The sequence below is a fragment of the Podarcis liolepis genome (assembly GCF_965112155.1).
Source record: "Podarcis liolepis genome assembly, chromosome: 16".
NCBI classification, from domain to species: Eukaryota; Metazoa; Chordata; class Lepidosauria; order Squamata; family Lacertidae; genus Podarcis; species Podarcis liolepis.
This window is the reverse complement of record NC_139567.1, coordinates 38,533,406-38,551,768: the sequence shown is the minus strand read 5'-3', so window position 1 is coordinate 38,551,768 and position 18,363 is coordinate 38,533,406. Positions and strand designations below refer to the sequence as shown.

At 45.6% G+C, this 18,363-nt stretch overlaps 1 protein-coding gene and 1 long non-coding RNA gene across 16 annotated transcripts in view; one reads left to right on the top strand and one right to left on the bottom strand.

Moving 5' to 3' along the window:
• Nucleotides 1-1,282: 1,282 nt before the first annotated feature.
• Nucleotides 1,283-15,867, top strand: LOC310695529. 5 transcript variants are annotated; one of them, XR_014520116.1, is made up of 4 exons: nt 1,283-2,759; nt 3,513-4,882; nt 8,279-8,390; nt 13,855-15,867. It is a non-coding gene; the product is annotated as an uncharacterized lncRNA (long non-coding RNA). The 5 variants fall into 5 exon arrangements; XR_014520117.1 differs by having other exon boundaries at nt 3,292-4,882; XR_014520118.1 differs by having other exon boundaries at nt 1,283-3,402.
• The window catches only part of ACACA (acetyl-CoA carboxylase alpha), a 205,724-nt gene continuing 201,275 nt past the window's right edge, over nt 13,915-18,363 (bottom strand). For all 11 annotated transcript variants that reach the window (XM_083479726.1, XM_083479718.1, XM_083479727.1 and 8 more), the window contains one exon: nt 13,915-18,358. In XM_083479726.1, coding sequence (XP_083335852.1) covers nt 18,232-18,358 — 127 coding nt within the window. In that variant the 3' untranslated portion in view covers nt 13,915-18,231. The remainder of the gene's footprint in view (nt 18,359-18,363) is intronic.

Genomic DNA, 18,363 nt, shown 5'->3' with positions numbered 1-18,363 from the left:
CCGCCCCGCCCCCCACGTACAAAAGACAAAGCAACTATTTGTTTATTTTGTTTAATGAAAGGTATATATATGCCGCTTGATTGCAAGGAAACCTCTAAGGGCATATAATAAAAATTAAAAGTTTATCCATAAAGACAGTAAAAAATAAAGAATAACACAATGTTGTCCCGTTCTAATGTAATGCAGTCATTTTAGCACAAGCCGTTTGCAGTCCGGCAGCAACACTCAACATTTATTTGAACGATTTAAGGGGGGGGGGGGACAAAACAGTTTGAGAGAAGACGAAATAAATGGGGATTTGGTTGGATTTTTCTGCCTCTCGTAGAATACCAGCACTCGGGGGCATCCAGCGGAGCGGAGTGTTGGAAGAGTCAGTGCAGACCGAAGGAAGTCCTTAACGCAGCACATAGGCACACCTGTGGAACTCCCTCCCACAAGAAGTAGCCATGAGCTTAGAGGTCTTGGACAATTTCATGAAGGATAAAGGCTATCCGTTTCTCCCCACGATGGCTGTGTTCTGCCTCCGAATGCCAGTTCATGTCCGGCTTCCAAGCTCCTTGTTTGACCGCTGAGAAGAGGATTCCAGACTAGATGGGCCTTTGATCCAGCAGAGCTGCTCTGGCCCTCTTAAACGCCAGCATTGAAGGAACCAGTGCTGGCTTTTTCTTCAAGGGGGGGGGGCTCTCAAGCAGAGCCTTAGAGGTCCAGCGCAACCTGAAATGTAGTGGGGCTCATTTCTGTTCACGGTTCATTTTAGCTGCTGAATGTATTTTATTTTTAAACATTTCTCTTTTTTTAAAAAAATGATATTTATTAAGGGTTTAAAAATTACAGAAAAAAGAAAGACAACAAAACAAATTACAATACATTAAAGAAAAAGCATAGAAAACAATACAGCAATACAACATAAAAACACACAATAACATTAAAACGCACATCCAATGTTCCATAACTTTATCTTTCTTTTACTTGTTTCATCGACCTCCTCACATCTCCCTTCTCTGTGTTCCCATTTCAAAATCTTATTCAGCAATGCTTCACCTTCTCTCAAAACTTGTTTTAGATTATACGTTTCAGCTATTATGTCTCCGATTCTTCCCTTTATTATCAAATATTTAAGCTTGACATAATATTGTTCAGGTTTCACCTTTGTTCTTATAAACCAATTATTTTCACAGTCCTTTCAGCTATGTCACTAATGCCATATTATCTTTATATCCTGCATCATTCTAACATTCATACAATTTACAATATTTTTGCAAATAGTCCTTATTTTTAAACATTTCTCCACCATTTCTTCGCCAAAGTTCTTGAGGCTCCTCCTTCCCACCAAACGGTGTTGATGGCGGCTGACAGTATTCCGGTACTTCTGTATTTTTTATTTAATTTTTGTTTTGTTTTTTAAGCCTAAAATGAAGGCAGGTAAGACATAACTAAAAACTACCAGCAAACACCAATTTCAACAACAATGGCCTGGTTGGAACCATGGTTTTTTGAAATTGTGATTTAGTGTTTCGTGTGAACCCAACTGATCTGCTTAACTAGAGTTGGTTTGCTTTCAGGAAACCATGTTCTGAAGCCATATAGGCTTACAAAACCTGGTTGGTTTTAACTATGGTTTGGTATCCCCTGTGAAACCGGTACATAACCCATGGTTTTGTTTGGCCATCAGTCTTCTGTTGGCCTCAGACATTTTTTTGTAGGCATCTGTCTACAAGCTTACGAAAGCACGAGTTAAGCTCACCTGGAAAACAAACCGAGCTCTGGAGAAACAAGCCACAGTTTGTTCAAACATCTGTGGGAGAACTCGTAGTTGACCCCGCAAACCACAATTTAAAGCAATGCATTGTTGAGTGTTCTGCATGAACCCAGATGAGTTACGTGGCAGCTTTGGGGCCAAAATGTCTTTGCCTGCCGGTGGAAAGTCACTGAGGCTGGAGCTAGTGTCCCTTGGCAAGGGCATCCATAGCTTAGGAGAAACCACCAAGATGAAATGTTGGTCAGCAATGGCAGCAACCCAGCTTGAGAGGGAATGTAAACAGTGTGATGACATAACCTTGTGTTTATTGAGGAGTAGCTGAAATCTAATTGGATAGAGCTTATTGAAATCTAATTGGATAGAACTTATATCTACCAGCTCAGGGGTCAGCAAACTTTTTCAGCAGGGGGCCGGTCCACTGTCCCTCAGACCTTGTGGGGGGCCGGACTATATTTTGAAGGGGGAAAAAATGAACGAATTCCTCTGCCCCACAAATAACCCAGAGATGCATTTTAAATAAAAGCACACATTTTCTACTCATGTAAAAACACGCTGTTTCTTGGACTGTCTGTGGGCCAGATTTAGAAGGTGATTGGGCCGGATCCGGCCCCCGGGCCTTAGGTTGCCTGCCCATGTACCAGCTAGTTCCAACCTCATCACCATTCTGCCCTTCCTGATACTCATCCACATCCCTGAAGCTTGAGGAATTTCGTTAGAGCCATAGTGAACAAAGGAGGAGTTTCTCGTTTAAAAGGGAGGGAAGGGTTTCTAGTCCTCTTGATTGTATATATATATATAAAGGCAGGAGAGGGAAGCTTGAAAATGAAGCTGCTGGCCAGTTAAAAGACCCTTTGCTTTTCTCTCTAGCTGCTAAACACTGAAACAATTAATTATCTCCTTCATTTCGACAGAGATTTGATAAGTTGCATTGCCTGCCTTGTAGCTTTGGACAGGCCTGTGTGAAAGTGATGCTTTGACAAGATTCAGAAAAGGCAAGAAGGTAGGAAGGTGTCCACTCTCCCACTTGTTGTTTAGAAAGGGGCCTTTGCTGCTTCCTTAGCAATTTTTGTGAGGTGACGAGTTTGTTTTTGGAAGCCGAGCGGAACCTGGGACAGGTTGGTATTTTAAAATTGTGGGTTCTGTTGCATGTTTTGCAGCTTTAACTGTTTCTGTCTGCCTTGAGCCTTTGGGACAGTGGTGCACTCAGGCAATTTTAGACTTAGGCCAGAACAGTTCTTTAGATGGTAAGGTATATTAATCACATTACTTCACTTCAAACCATGGTAAGCCAGCCCTGCTGGATTCAGGGCCCTCTCCTGCTCATTCTGCTGTGTGGGGCTCTGGGTGTCTGCCCCCACCTGGCAGTGCCACCATTTTTAAAAAATAATAATTAGAACTTCCCCCCCTCCATTTCTGCTGTGTGGCCACTCCGATGCAGTGAAGCTCAGTTTTTTTCTGTAATTCTAGCTGTGACTTGAGCTAAAACAGAACACAAGCTAAAACAGAACACCCCCTTCTTTCTTTTTTTACAGGCATATGGACTAGAAACTTTGCTAGCTTTTGTTTGTTTTTTAATGTGAAGAAAGGTGGCATATTGACAGAGCTGGATTTTGCTCCTACAGAGATACCCTCGGCCCCAGATGGTAACCCTAAATTTAAAATAAAAATAAAAATTGTGTGCGCTTGTTTCAAGAAGCTTCTTTCAGGAAATGAAATGACAGTGTGAATTCTATCTTAACGTGGGTTCTCCAAGTGGCGGAACGAGGACAGTTATCCCCACCAGAAAATCGAAGATTTTTTCCCACCCCGCCCCCTCTAGGGTGCAGAAAGTATCTGTGTCAAGGTGAGTATTGACTTTTGTCTTAGAAAATGTATGTAGCATGGATGAATAAATCTTTATGTGCATTTGCAGCAAAGCCAGAGCTGTAGATCTTAGAGAAGGACATTGATTTTTGCCCGCTCCCCCCCCCTTCCACTGCCTCCCATTTTCTCCAGCTTTCCAAAGAGTCAAAATTTGCCTGGCATAAACTTCTTTTAAAACAACAACAACAACAATTCTGTAGACCCCTTCAGAGTTTGTCATATTTCTATTCTTGGATTTAGTTGCATGGCCCCCCAACCCTGGGGAAAGTTTTTGAGAGTCATGGTCTATCCTTTTGCTAAAACTATAAGTGGTAAAGCTAAGAACTGGGGTGTGAAATTAGGTTGCAGCCAGCTGTTTTGGGGTTGGACGTGAGACTTTAGATGGGTACTGTTGGACGAGGAGAAGAGAGAAGCACAGGATGCAAAATGCTGTCGAGTAATGGCAGGAAAAGCACCAAAGATCAGTCGTTGAGCACTTTGTTTGTATGCAGAAGGTCTCAGGTTCCATTTCCAGGTAAGACTGGGAATTGTCCCCATCTAAAATCTTCTGCCACTCAGTGTAGACAGCACCTGAGAAAGGTAGACCAGCTTTCTGAATATGGGTAGTTTTTAATGTTTGATGTTTTACTGTGCTTAATGTTTTTAATTTGTTGGAAGCAGCCCAGAGTGGCTGGGGCAACCCGACCAGATGGGAGGCATATCAACAACATCATCCTGTCTCCCTGGGTTTTAGGAAATAACAGCAGCTTCCTAGAACCCAGGGAGACACGTCAGTGTTCATTTCCCAAAGTTCCAGTAGCTGGGGCCGATGAATGGTTTTATTTATCGAATTTAATTCGAGACACAATTCCTCCTTAACTCTTCCTATTGTTTACAAAACACCCGGTTTTTAAGACCACCTCTTTTAATACTGTCTCCCAGCCTCGCATCTTTTCTTCTGCCAAGTCAGGCAGACCTCAGGAGTAGGACCATGTTTCCAAGTGAAGGCTTTTGGAATCTCTTCCCTATGCCATCTTGCAAACAATGAAGGGCGGCATTTAAATTGAATAAATAAACAAACAAGCAAAATAACCCCCAAGCCTGTTGATTGCAATGTGGACTGTGTCACACCCATATTCCTCTCTTTTCTCTTGTAATAACCAAACTCAGGGCTGGGAAGTCTGCGGCCTGCAGGATGTTGCCAGACTACAACTCCAATCATCCTTGACCCCCAACTGGGGCTGCTGGAAGCCCAGCCCAACGACATCTCTGACATAACAGGTATGTTTAGCCTGGAAAAGAAGAGACTGAGAGCAGATGTGATAGCCATCTTCAAATAGATGGAAGATGGAGCAAGCTTGTTTTCTCAAACTCCATAGAGTAGGACTCAAACCAGTGGCTTCAAGCTACAAGAAATGAGATTCTGGCTGAACATCAGGAAGAACTTTCTGACCATAAGAGCTGTTCAACAATGGAGCGGTCTCCCTTGGGAGGTGGTGGTTTCTCCTTCCTTGCAGGTTTTCAAGCAGCAGGTCGATGACCATCTGTCACGGATGCTTTAGTTGAGTCCCCTGCATTGCAGGGGTTGGACTGGATGACCCTCGGGGTCCCTTCAAACTCGTACAATTCTATGAATCTGCAGTGGTGTGGAGAACGGTAGCTCTATGCCTACAGCATCTGCTTTGCGTGCAGAAAGTCCCAGATTCAATCGCCAGCGTCACCAGGTTAGGGCTGGGAGAGACTCCAGTCTCAAACATTGGGAGAGCTGTTGCCAGTCTGTGTTGACAGTACTGAGCTAGATGGGCCAGTGGGTTTGACTTAGTCCTATGAGCCTGTGTTTGCTAATTGGTTAAGCAACGGGTCTTCTGCTGAATCCCTCTCTCAGGGTTACATCACTGCTTATAGATTGGAAGAGAGGGGGGCAAGGGACCTGTTAGTTGCATCTTGCATTTGTGAACCCAGCATGGAGCCAGTGTTCAGACCAGATGACCGCTGGGACCCCTTCCTCTAGATTTTCTCTAATGCACCATCATCATCACCACCACCACCATCATCATCTCTCTCTCTCTCTATATATATATGCCAATGAGAAATATGTGTTCATCTGGTGTTTGAAATGGATATTAAAACACAAATACTCAGTACTGCAATGGTTTAGAATTACTCTGTGTGTGTGTGTGTGTGTGTGTGTGTGTGTGTGTGTTTGTGTACGTGTGTGTGTGTACATACACACACTCGGGATTTTTCTGTGTTTTGGCAGGTTGTGTGTGTGTGTGTGTGTGTGTTTTCAGCAATATCACACACAGACACACAATCTATATCTATAATCACTGGTTATACACAGTGGATAATGAAGTAGAGCTGTCAACCAATTAAAGAATTTTAGCTGATTAATTGCCCTTCTTTTTAACCAGTGCATTGATTTTAATGAATCAATTTAAATTTAAAGACATTTGCATATTATCACCATCTTTGCTTAGGTGCCTTTTGGAGATATTGAAGGACAGATGAGATAACAACCCATTTAATAAGCAAGGCCACCACTCTGCGTTAAAACTGGAGGGCTCAGCGATAGAGGAGGTGCTTTTGCACCCAGAAGGGCTTAGGGTCGGTCCCCAGCACCCCATCCCCCCCCCCCGTGAAAAGGGTGTCGATTGAGGTGCAGCAAGAGGGTGGTAACCCCAGGCAGGGCCTGCTTGGTGGTGACACCCCAACGGTGGAATGCCGCTTTCCAGGAAGACTTGCCTGGCCCCGGCCTTGATGTCAGTATGGTGCCATGTGAGCACTCTTCTGTGTTTGTTTCCTTAGCCTTAACCAAACAGCTGCCTCACAGCCTCAGATCTCCAGTCTGCCATATATGGGTGTTTTTTTTATCCTCTGGAAATGGCTGCAGTGATTTACCTTTTTTTGTTTTGTTTGTTTTAAAGAATAATCTTTGTTTTAAAGTTGTTGCTTTCATTTTGTTCCTCTGTCCCCTCTTTTAGCTTTTTCTCTTAAGGAAATTATGGGGCATAGTTGTTATTTATTTTCATAGAATCCACAGGCCACTTGATTGTATTAAAAAAAAAACTTCAAAGTGGTTTACAAAAGAGTAAAACAATAAAGGCTCAAGGCAAGCCCTGCTATCATCAGGCATCTCTGAAGCACAAAGGTTTTTGTTTCCCCCCTGTTCAGTTGTGAGCCATTGAATGATAAAAGGTGTTGAGATGAGAGTGGGGCCTCTCCACATGTGTGAAACTTATCAGATGAGATTATTAATTAATTAATTAATTAAATGTGTACAGCGGTACAGATGCTTCAGGTTACAGATGCTTCAGATTACAGACTCTGCTAACCCAGAAATAGTACCTCGGGTTAAGAACTTTGCTTCAGGATGAGAACAGAAATTGTGCAGCGGCGGCAGCAGGAGACCCCACTAGCTAAAGTGGTGCTTCAGGTTACAAACAGTTTCAGGTTAAGAACGGACCTCCAGAACGAATTAAGTTCTTAACCTGACATACCACTGTATAGCGCCCTAGACTCATAGATATCAGGGCGATTCACAGCACAAAAAAACACACAAAATAGCTTAGAAGTGGGGAACTTCAAAAATGTGGGGGCAGGGGGAAGATTCCTAGCTTTTAACAGAATAAGCCAAGGCCATAGCTCAGTGATTCCGAGTTCAGTCCCTGACATCTCCAAGCAGGGCTTTCCGAAAACCCTGGAGAGCTGCTGCCAGTCAGTGAGGACAGTATTGAGCTACAATTGAGCCTCACGCTGGGCAGAAGTTTCCTGCATTGCAGGGGGGTTGGGCCAGATGACCCTCGTGGTCCCTTTGAGTTCTGCAGTTGTTGTTGTTGTTTGTTGTTGTTTAGTCGTTTAGTCTTGTCCGACTCTTCGTGACCCCCTGGACCAGAGCACGCCAGGCACTCCTGTCTTCCACTGCCTCCCGCAGTTCGGTCAAACTCATGTTGGTCACTTCGAGAACACTGTCCAACCATCTCGTCCTCTGTCGTCCCCTTCTCCTTGTGCCCTCCATCTTTCCCAACATCAGGGTCTTTTCCAGGGAGTCTTCTCTTCTCATGAGGTGGCCAAAGTATTGGAGCCTCAGCTTCAGGATCTGTCCTTCCAGTGAGCACTCAGGGCTGATTTCCTTCAGAATGGAGAGGTTTGATCTTCTTGCAGTCCATGGGACTCTCAAGAGTCTCCTCCAGCACCAGAATTCAAAAGCATCAATTCTTCGGCAATCAGCCTTCTTTATGGTCCAGCTCTCACTTCCATACATCACTACTGGGAAAACCATAGCTTTAACTATACGGACCTTTGTTGTTCGCATCGCCCATCAATGAACAATGGACACAATGTCAGCATGGAACAGAAGGCACCTGTGAAGCTCCCGATTCCATCCAGCTCATGGGTCCTGAGCGATGGTGGGTCTAGCCCTGTGAAAATGGCCCCACCCTGACAGCGCTTAAAGTCCATTTTTGCAGGTTTAAGATTGAAATGGATGCTGGTGGGGAACCAGCACTACTATAGAACAGATCCTCCCAATTTGGGCCAAGGGATTTTCATTCCAAATTTCATCTGGCCCTGAACTCATTAGGCTCCCGTAGGCAAATAACAGAAGTTGGGGAAGGGAAACACTCTTCCTCTCTCATTTTTCTGGTGCACTGACATTCTTCCATGCTTGTTTCCTAGACTTTAGGCAAGCGGCCGCCTGCCAGCCTCAGTCCCTCAGCCTGCAGCATGGGCGTTCTTGAGAGGATTACAGAAAGAATCCTTGTTTTGTGCTTGGAGCCCTCTCTCCCAGGTATTGTTTATAAATCCTTGCTATTATTGTGGCTGAGAATAGGGAATTTGCTAGCTTGGCACCTGTTCTTGGCATAGGGTTTTCCTTGCTGTGGTTCGATGAGGTTGTGTGTGTGTGTGTGTGTGTGTGTGTGTGTGTGATGCCTGCTTCTCTGTTTGACACAAGTCTTTTAAAGTTACCCCCTGTTGCTTCTGAGTTTCTTTGCAGGCATATTAAAAGGCAAGCATGGAAAATGCTTGTTTCATATTGTTCAAAGAGATAAGTGGAAGGTAGGGTGGTGGGGAGAAGAGAAATTCAAACCCTTGAATCTTTACTTATCAGCGTCCTGGCAGGCTTTCAGTCTTTCCCCCCTTACCTGGGTGGTGCGATACCTGGGGAACGCAAGCAAGGAGGCTTCTGCTGGGTCTCGACCTGGTTTCATCCGCTGAGGTTGGTTCTCTTATCCTCTCCACCGGTAGCGGGGCAGGAATGGTCTGTTTCCAGGACAGACAGCAGAGATCTGAGCTTGCTCCTGTAACTCCCAGCCCTGGATCCTGTCGCCAGCCCCCTCTCCAAAATGTGTGGTTTGGCGGCCACAGAAGTTAACCAGCACTGCTTCCAGTGGCAGGTCTTGCTGTCTGACTGTGACTAATTTCTGGCGTTGTGGTCCAAACAACTGAGCCTCTTGGGCTTTGCCGATCAGAAGGTCAGCAGTTTGAATCCCCGCAACAGGGTGAGCTCCCATTGCTCGGTCCCTGCTCCTGCCAACCTAGTAGTTGGAAAGCATGCCAGTGCAAGTAGATAAATAGGTACCGCTGCGGCAGGAAGGTAAACAACGTTTCCATGGTATTCCGTTGTACCAGAAGGGGTTTAGTCATGGTGGCCACATGACTGGGAAAACTGTGGACAAGCGCCAGCTCCCTCAGCCTGGAAGTGAGATGAGTGCTGTACCCCATAGTTGCCTTTGACTGGACTTAACCGTCCAGGGGTCCTTTTACTTTCCTTTTTTACCTTAATTTCTCTCCATCTTGTGTGCAGGAGAGAGAGAAAAATAAGATGCAGTCCTATGTGGGCACAAGACTTGTGTGTACTTAATAAATGCTTCACAGTTTCAAAAAGGCGCTTTCTTTTCCGAGCACAATTCAAAGTCTTGGTGCTGACCTTTAAAGGCCTAGACATCCTTGGCCCAGTATACCTGAAGAAGCGTCTCCACCCTCATCGTTCTGCCCAGACACTGAGGTCCAGTGCCAAGGGGCTTCTGGCGGTTCCCTCGCTGCGAGAAGCCAAGTTACAGGGAACCAGGCAGAGGGCCTTCTTGGTAGTGGCACCCACCCTGTGGAATGCCCTCCCACCAGATGTCAAAGAGAACAACAACTATCTGACTTTTCGTAGACATCTGAAGGCAGCCCTGTTCAGGGAAGCTTTTAATGTGTGACATTTTAATGTATTTTTAATCTTTGTTGGAAGCTGCCCAGAGTGGCTGGGGAAAGCCAGCCAGATGGACAAGGTACAAATAAATTATTATTATTTTTTATTATTATTATTATTTATTAAATGTCACCTAAAGTAAAGGGTGTTGTTTTTAACACGAAACGCATGGATCTTCCCCTCCTTTCCAGCAGCCTATGCTTGCTATTAAAATGGCGGTGGAGAATCTGGTGTCCTGTGGGTGCTGATAGGCTCTCTACAGCTCCCTATTGTGCTTGGCCATTGGCCCTACTGGCTGGGGCGGAGTCCAATTCCACCCAGCTCTCTAGAGCCCACACTGAGTGACAGCGGCTGTCCAGGATTTCGGGGGGGGGGGGGAATCCCAGTCCTATCTGGAGATGCCAGGGATTGAATTTGGGACCTTTAGTGGGCAAGGCAGATTCTCTGCCACTGAGCTGTGGCCCTTCCCAAGGAGTGATTCATCACTCCGAGAGAATCTGTTCACTTTGCCTGCCTGTAGGAGAATCGCTCTCCAAATCCCAGTGACTGAAACTCCCAAGGACACACTTTTTCTTGGTGCCGGAGGTCTTGGCTGAATGCAGAGCGGCAGGCTAAACTGCCTTTACGAGAAAAGGGCAACCACAGAACAGGCTTTCCTGCAAATGCTTCTCCTTAATGCCATCAATTAACAGCTATCCCGAATTTCCCAACAGAATCTCAATTCTTTAGCCATATGTGATACCTCTGTTAATTAGCTTTTATTAAAAAAAAATAGGACAACAACAGATAACCCGGCACTGATTTTTTTTTTTAAAAAAACACAAACAAAAAACAGGAGGTGAGTGTAGCAGAAATGATACGCCCTCCCTGTCCCTCCCCCCTCCCGAAAATAAAACCACACAGAATTTCAACTTTCAGACAAACAACTTCATTTACAAGTGTGGCTCTAATTAGCTTCTGAATTAGTAAAGCGGAGTCCCCCCCCTCCCTCCCCCAGATCAGCAAAAGCCCGGGGGGAAGCGGCGGAATAGCGAGAATCGCATTTCCAATTATTTTGTTGAATTGCTAATTTAGTTATTGTGGCTGCCGTAATTGTGAAGGGTATTGGGTGTGCAATTCAATTTGTTTTAAATATTTGTGGGAAGGCTGTTCGGTAATGGAGCTGACCTGTTTTGCGGCCTAAATTGAGAGAAGGGATTCGAACAAGGAGGTTTGTGGGGGTGGGCAGGGAGGGGGGAGAAATATGGGAGGAGAACGGGGAGGGGGGAGATATGTGGCTACAAAGCCGTGGTTTTTTTGTTTCAGTTTTTATTTTGATCTTTTCTCTCTTCATCCCTCTTAAGACCGTTGAAGCAACAAAAGGTTTAAATTAAAAGATGATAGCACTTTGATCTGCCAGCTTTTGAAAGCTTTTGCCGCTTTGGAGGTAACCCTTCCGGGCATTTTTAATATGTAGATTTTTTTTTTTAGGCTAAAGTGTTTAAATATGCATTTCCAGGGTTCAGTAGGGGTACTCTCTCTCTCCACCCTTTTATTAAGTTTGTTAAATCGATTAATGTATTTAAGCACACACAATACAGATGCATATATCTCTATATCTGTTATGTATGTACGAATTCTTACTCCCCAAATGCTTATATTGGTTCTGTGAGAGCAAACACACAGAATTGAATCTGTTGTGCTAATTTGATACGATTTAACACCATTTCATCTAAAATTATGTGTAGGGTTTCAAAATACACATCTCGCAGGAGCCTGTTTTGGAGTAAACGGATCCCTTTTTGTATGCCTAGTAGGGGAGAAGCTGTTCCATTAGCTATACCTGCAATTAAATTCAGTTGAGTAACAGTGGGGGAGAAATGTCCGTGTGTGTGAGAGAGAGAGAGAAGGAGGGGGCATTTGTAAAACCGTTTTAATGGATGAAATTGTGCCACCGTCACCCCCTGAATGTTAAGAGGTGAGTTTTGTTTGATCCAACACATCTGTGACCGTGGGGAGTACCCAGTACAGGATATTGCGACTTTTACGTACATTCTGCATTTAATGCCCCTAGTCCTTTGAGCACAAAGCTAAATTTAAAAAAAGAAAGCCGAAAGTTAGTGCATACAGAACTTCTTGTTTTGTGTAGGTTGGGCAGGTAAAACAAATAAATAAAGCTACATGTGAGCGTCTCACACACAATGACTTTAGTCTGCAAGAAACAGCAAACAGGGTTGTTAAAAACAAGATGTCACTCTCTGCACATTTTAATAGTTGTTTTATTGGTCTTAATAGCTTCTATGTGTATTATGAACTGCTTTGCAATTTCTAAGAGAAAAGCATTTTTATAAGCTTTTCTTAAAAACAAAACTAAAACAAAACCATAGCAAACTAGAATGTCAAAGTGAAGGGCTCTGGCATAACCCCGGACTGACTAGATTTCTAAAGGGCAGTGGCTCGATTTCCTTACAGGAACCTGTTCAACTCTCGCTGCTCTCGTGGATGGCTTTTAAAGGGTGTTAGACAAATTCACAGAGGATAAGGCTGCCTGTGGATACTAGTCCATGATAACCACCATATCTGGTGGCAATGCACCTCTGAATACCAGTTGTTTGAGGAGGTCACTAGTGAATGAGAGAGGGGCTGTTGTGCTCAGACCCAGTTTATGGGCTCCCCAGAGGCATCTAGCTGGCCAGTCTGTGAACCGAATGCCAGATTAGATTAGCCTCCGTGATCCAGTCAGGCTCTTCTTGGAAGAGGTCCTTACTGCCTGGGATCCAAAATCTGTCTCTGTTCTTACCAGTACTTTCCCCAAAGTGTTTCATCTGTGGCCACATGAACTAATAACTTGCCATTTCCTTTTTTGTAAATCTGCAGCTGGGCTCCCAACTCCCCATCGGCTCTGATGGCTGGGGCTGTCAGGTGTTGGAGTCTTGACAACATCTGGAGGGGAAACACCCTGGTGTAAATGAAAGTTTGGGTTCCCAGAGACCTCAGTATTGGCAGTCATATTGCACCACTGAGTACATTTCCATTGTGGTGTAGCCAGTGTGGTGTAGTGGTTAGGAAAGGAGAATGTTAGCCGCTTTGAGACTCCTTAAAGGGAGTGAAAGGCGGGATATCAAATCCAAACTCCTCCTCTTCTTCTTCTTCCTGGAACGATGGAGCGCTTGACTGTGAGTAGTTGTGATCAGTGGTAGACCTACATTTGGGCATGGGGGTTCACAACTGGTAACAAGGTCTGGGTAACCACTGTTATCTTCTTCAGTGGGGTTGTTCCGTGACAGATCACCACACCTTTACAACATTCGTGCTACTGACTCTCAAACTTTTGGATTGTTGAAATATCCATACTCAGTTCAATGCTACTCAAATTAGGTCTACTACACCCAAAAATGTTAAGTTGCTTCTGGAGTTCCTCTGGAATTAGGGACCCAGAAGCTTAAGCTTCATTAGTTTCATAGTTCAGTGGTACCTTGGTTCTGGAAGTCGGTTCCAAAACTAAGGCGCACTTTCCCATAGAAAGTAATGCAAAATGGATTAATCCGTTCCAGACTTTGAAAAAACACACCCTAAAACAGCAATTTAACATTAATTTTACTATCTAATGAGACCATTGATCCATAAAATGAAAGCAATAAACAATGTACTGCGGTCACACAATCAATCAATAGCTGAACTGGGTTCCACACAGTCACAAAAACAAAACAAAAAAGAGCTGCAAAAACAAAAACACAAATAGCAGAAACAGACAGACCTCAGCGTAACCCTCAAAACAGAAGTGTGGCACTCAAGTCGGAAGCGTAACACTCAAAACAGAGCACGTTCAGCTTCCGGAAAATGTTTGCAAACCGGAACACTTACTTCCAGGTTTGCAGTGTTTGGGTTCCAAGTTGTTTGAATACCACGGCGTTTGAGAACCAAGGTACCACTGTAAATCCACCTCTGGCTGCAATCTTTCCTGAGGGAGGCATAAATGCTGAGATGGATTTCTTGGAGGGGGAGCCTCAGGTGTTAAAGGTTGCATGAGAGTCTGAAGGTAATGCATTCCTGATTTCTTGCTTCTGCTTTGTGACAGAAATTGCTGCACTCTGAAAACACGGAAGCTGCGTCAAGGAATTCACAGCGCAACGCAATCTGATGGTTGGAATTTTTTTTATTAAAAGAAACTTGAGGTAAGTGAAATAAACATCAGCACCACAAGTTGTCCCAAGACATACATCAGTTAATACTTCTGTCGGATGGTTCAACTGGGCTCTCTCTCCACTTGTCCCCTCCGCTGCCTGTATTTCTGCTACAGACTTAATGAGAACAGCATCTTTTAAATCAGGGCTCCTCACCACGACACCAGTGTGCCTGCCAGTACCTCATATGCTACCCATCGAAAGTAAATAATCCATTTTGTGTTAGGCCACACCCCCACAGCAGCCATTTTGTAACTGGCGCTCACGGCACTTTCTCAAAATTTCCAGTGTGCTTGCTGGCCCCAGCAGGTTGGCAACCCCAGTTTTAAATGTTTTGTTCTCTCCAGAAAATGGGGGGGCCAGAGCATGTGCTCTCACCTTCGCCCATCTGCCCCCACCCTGGTCCCAATTGGCATCGTGTGGCCAGCGGCAGGTATGATGCATTTATTAAAATTTGCTGATAATCCTCCATTGGGTTAGAGTTCCTGTTTCCACCGCAGTTCTTTTTGGAGGCAGTGCAAGGCAAGGATCCCAAGACACGGTGGGTGGCTGACTTGAAGGCCACGGCATCGTCACCAGACTGGATTATTGAAGCTGGTTGCTGCAGAGCAGAGAGCACAAAGGCGCTCTTTTTTTGTGGCATGTGCATCAGTACAGGTAACCCCTCCATCTTGGGCGATTGCTGCAGGGGAATGGGACTCATCTGGCAGTGCAGAACCAGTTGTGGGGATTTGCTGGGTCGCGAGTCCTTGGCCTTTCTGACGTGTCGTTTAGAGAGAGAGAAAAGTGGCCACACGCTTACTACAGTTAGCATCCTAGAGTTACGCTCAGCTGACGTTCTCTCTCCTGGAAAGTATTTGGGCAAGGCTTAGGTTTCCTTTAGTGACGTAAACAAGAAGCTGTTTAAAAAGGGAAGACACTAAACCAGTGTTTGCCAGCCTGGTGCCCCCAGATGTTTTGAATTAACTCCCAGTGGGAATGGTAGCCCAAAACATCTGGAGGGTCCCAAGTTGGTGCCAGCTGCATTGAATCCTCAAGAGGCAGGTAATGAGAAGGCAGGTCGAAAGTCTCTTTTTTCAGGAATGTTAGGAGCCAGCTCCTTCCATAGGGTTCAAAGCACAGTGCTAAAAGTCCTTAGCGGCTGTCCTTTTCAGACACTTTCCATTATTTTCTGAACTGCAATATTTTATCAATAACCCTGTAGCTGCCTTAGGGACCCTTGCAAGGCAACCCACTCAGGATGTCTGCTTGGCAGAGGGCACTGCGGTCAAGAACCTTGGCTCTTGGATGTGTGTCTATGTGGTACTGGGTCATGCCCATCTCCCCCCTTTCATTTCAGGGTATGCAAGCTTCTTTAACTGAAAGCAGTGGGACTTGAGTTTGTGGTAGCCAGCTCTTCCTTTCAATGGGACTCACTCTGAAGTAAGTCTCAGATTACTTGCTATTTTAATAGCTTTTTAAAAATTGTTTTAATGCTTTGGTGATTGCCCCCCTCTGCTCTTTTGGGAAGAAGGGCAGGATAGGATTTTTGTGGAGGGAAATATATTGAATTCAATGAGGCTTACTCGTTGGTAAGTGGGTTTGCAGACCTTTTTTGGATTGGAGCTGGCTTCCCCCGGATCCAGGCATCTGTCCAAAGAGGCATGCCACAGGGCTTCCAAGAGAACCCATATCTAGCATGTCCCCACCTTACAAAATTTGATCCCCATCCCCTTTTGCAATTGGCTGGAACACGTGTATTAATTTAATTCCTTGTAATGAGGGGGAAAGAACACAGCATTACTTAAAACTGATTTTGCACAAAGTATTATTTTATTGCATGGTGGTGGGGTGACTCATTTAATGCTGTGTTTCCCCTTCATGAAACGCCCCCCCTCCCAAGTTGGTGAGCTGGTGCAATAATGGCTGCCATCCCATCTGGAAGTGTCATCGAAGGCTCAACACCTGGATCCACCAGCCTGTGAGTAGCATCTCCTCTTAACATTGGTGTAGCATTGCGGGTCACTTGCGTCTTACACGAGGATTGGTTTCCAAAGGTCCATCTGTATATGCACAAACGCAGAAAGCCAGGAACTGCCCCTCCCCATAAAGTGGAGGGGTGCTTACTTGGTTTTGGGGAAGGGGGTGTGAGGGCTCTGCCAGGGTCCCAGAATCCTCCCACCGCCTTCCCAAAGCCTAAGAAGTGCTCGCCCAGCTTTGGGAAGGAGTGTGAGGGCTCTAGGACCTTGCCAGAGCCCCTCAACTGCCTTCCCGAAAGCCAGGTACGCTCATGATCGTAGGGGGGAGGGATAAATGGAGAGTGGTTTCCTTCACTCTCCATGCTTTTATTTTATTTCCTCCTCACCCACACAAGATTTGAGGTGTATGTGTGTGTAGGCCCTTTGTTAGCCGTCAGACATCCTGCTTTGGGGCTTCCTATTGGGACGTCTCATTGGCCACTGTAAGAACAGGATGCTGGCCCAGATGAGCCACTGGACTGATCCAGCAGAGGCTGGTGGCTGTAGGGAAGGCAAGCCTGACCGAGCGTAGCATATGTATTCTGCTCCATCCCCCTGCTGCCAATGGGCAACCTGACCCTCCAAAAAAGCAAGGCCACAGGTGTGCAGGTGAATTCCTGCTATTGCGCTAGCGTAGCTCCCTGAATTGGCGCCTTGGTGAAAGTGCTGCTCAGCCGGCAGTGCTTAGATGCAGGCCAGTTACCACCCCCGCAAGGCTGCATTTTTCCCTACCCCCCCTGTCTTAAGAGACAATACAAAAGGGTGTCCTGTACCCCAATGGGGCAGGAGATGCTCAGCTTTACCTTTCTGCTCCACCTGTTCAAGGTTAGGTCCTCGGGCGCAAGCCAGCCAGTCCACCACCCACCAAGGCCGCAAGTGTTGATTTACAGAAGCAAGTGCCACTTCTAGCTTACAAATTGACAGCACTGCCAGCAAAGTATGTAAGGAATTGAAGGCAAGGGTAGGCACCTGTGGGGTTTACTGTACAGGAACAACTTCAAGTCCATGCCCCCTACTTTCAGGGGTGGCCAACACAGTGCCCTCCCACATTGCTGAACTATACCTTCCACCACACCCAAGAACGATGTCTGAGGCTGATGTGGAGGTGGAGGCCAGGGACATCTGAACAGCACCATGTTGACTGCTCCTTACTGAATGGCAAGACGCTGTTCTCCATGAAAGCTTCATGGTAGAGCCAGGCTGTAAGGAAAGTTACGCTCAATTCAGGTAGCACAGCCACGTGATGCAGGGACTGATGGGAGATGTCGTCAGAATCATCTTGAGGGCAGTCTGTGCTACACTTTATGGACAAGGGATATATAGCTGGGGTGGCCCTTGTTCGTTCTGCTGCAAAAGGCAGAATGATTTCAGATGGGATCATGCCCCAGTCACCTTGCAAAATAACTTTCATATGAAACAGAAATGCCCTCAGATTTCTCTAAGTCCAATAGAACGAAGGGAAACCTCTCCCCTCAAGGGCTGGAGCCTCTTATAAACACTGTTTTCTGACTATTTTAGCATTGCAGAGCTTTTTATCCGCCCTGCAGACTGGCTTTCCTAGGTTTATTGCATGAACGCAGAAATGAAACATCTGATGGCCAATCAATCGTGCACAGAGAGAAATAATAATATGACCTAAAAAAAGGGCTATGATTTAAACTTTGTGCATGAAGTGGGGGTGACCTCACCACCAGCAGGGAGAGAGAGACGATAGGAGTCTAAACCAGTTTAGAACAGAAGCAGCAAGAGGTGTTGTGGGCCTCCCTTTTAGGGGTGGCGCTACCACCCCACTGCCAAATACGACTGACAAACACTGGATCTTTTGCATTTGGAAGGTTGGGAAAAGTCAAGTAACCGACACAATGGACAAAAAGTGTACACGAGATGAAAAGCTTGGGGTGGGGGGTTTCTGCTGAAGGCCCCTGTGGTCACACCCCGGCCCCACCCTTGATTTAAGACCTCATGGTACCAGGGTACCTTTCATGATCTCATTGGAAGTCACAACAGTGACTGAGATGCAAGTCCAGTTTACACTTTGTGAAATAAATAGGGACTACGGTACGACATCCATAAGTTACGTTTCTGGGGGGAGCCTGTATTCCTGAAGTCTCGCATGACTACTCTGAAATTCAAGTCTGAGTTTAAAAAAAGACACAAAAAAGAAGAAAATAATTAAGAAGTCCTTTCCCAGCATTTCCCCTGCTGGGAGCCAAGGTACATAGATGAAGGCAGGAGCAAAATGGCAGGGCACCTTTTCCTTACAGCCTTGCCTGCTTACGTTGAAGCAGGCGCGTCCATGGTGGAGAGAATGCGCACGATCTCAGCTCGCTGCGTCGATGATATATGCTGGGTCATGTGGACGATGGAATCCATGGCGACCTCCGGGTTGGCCTGTACCAAACTAGG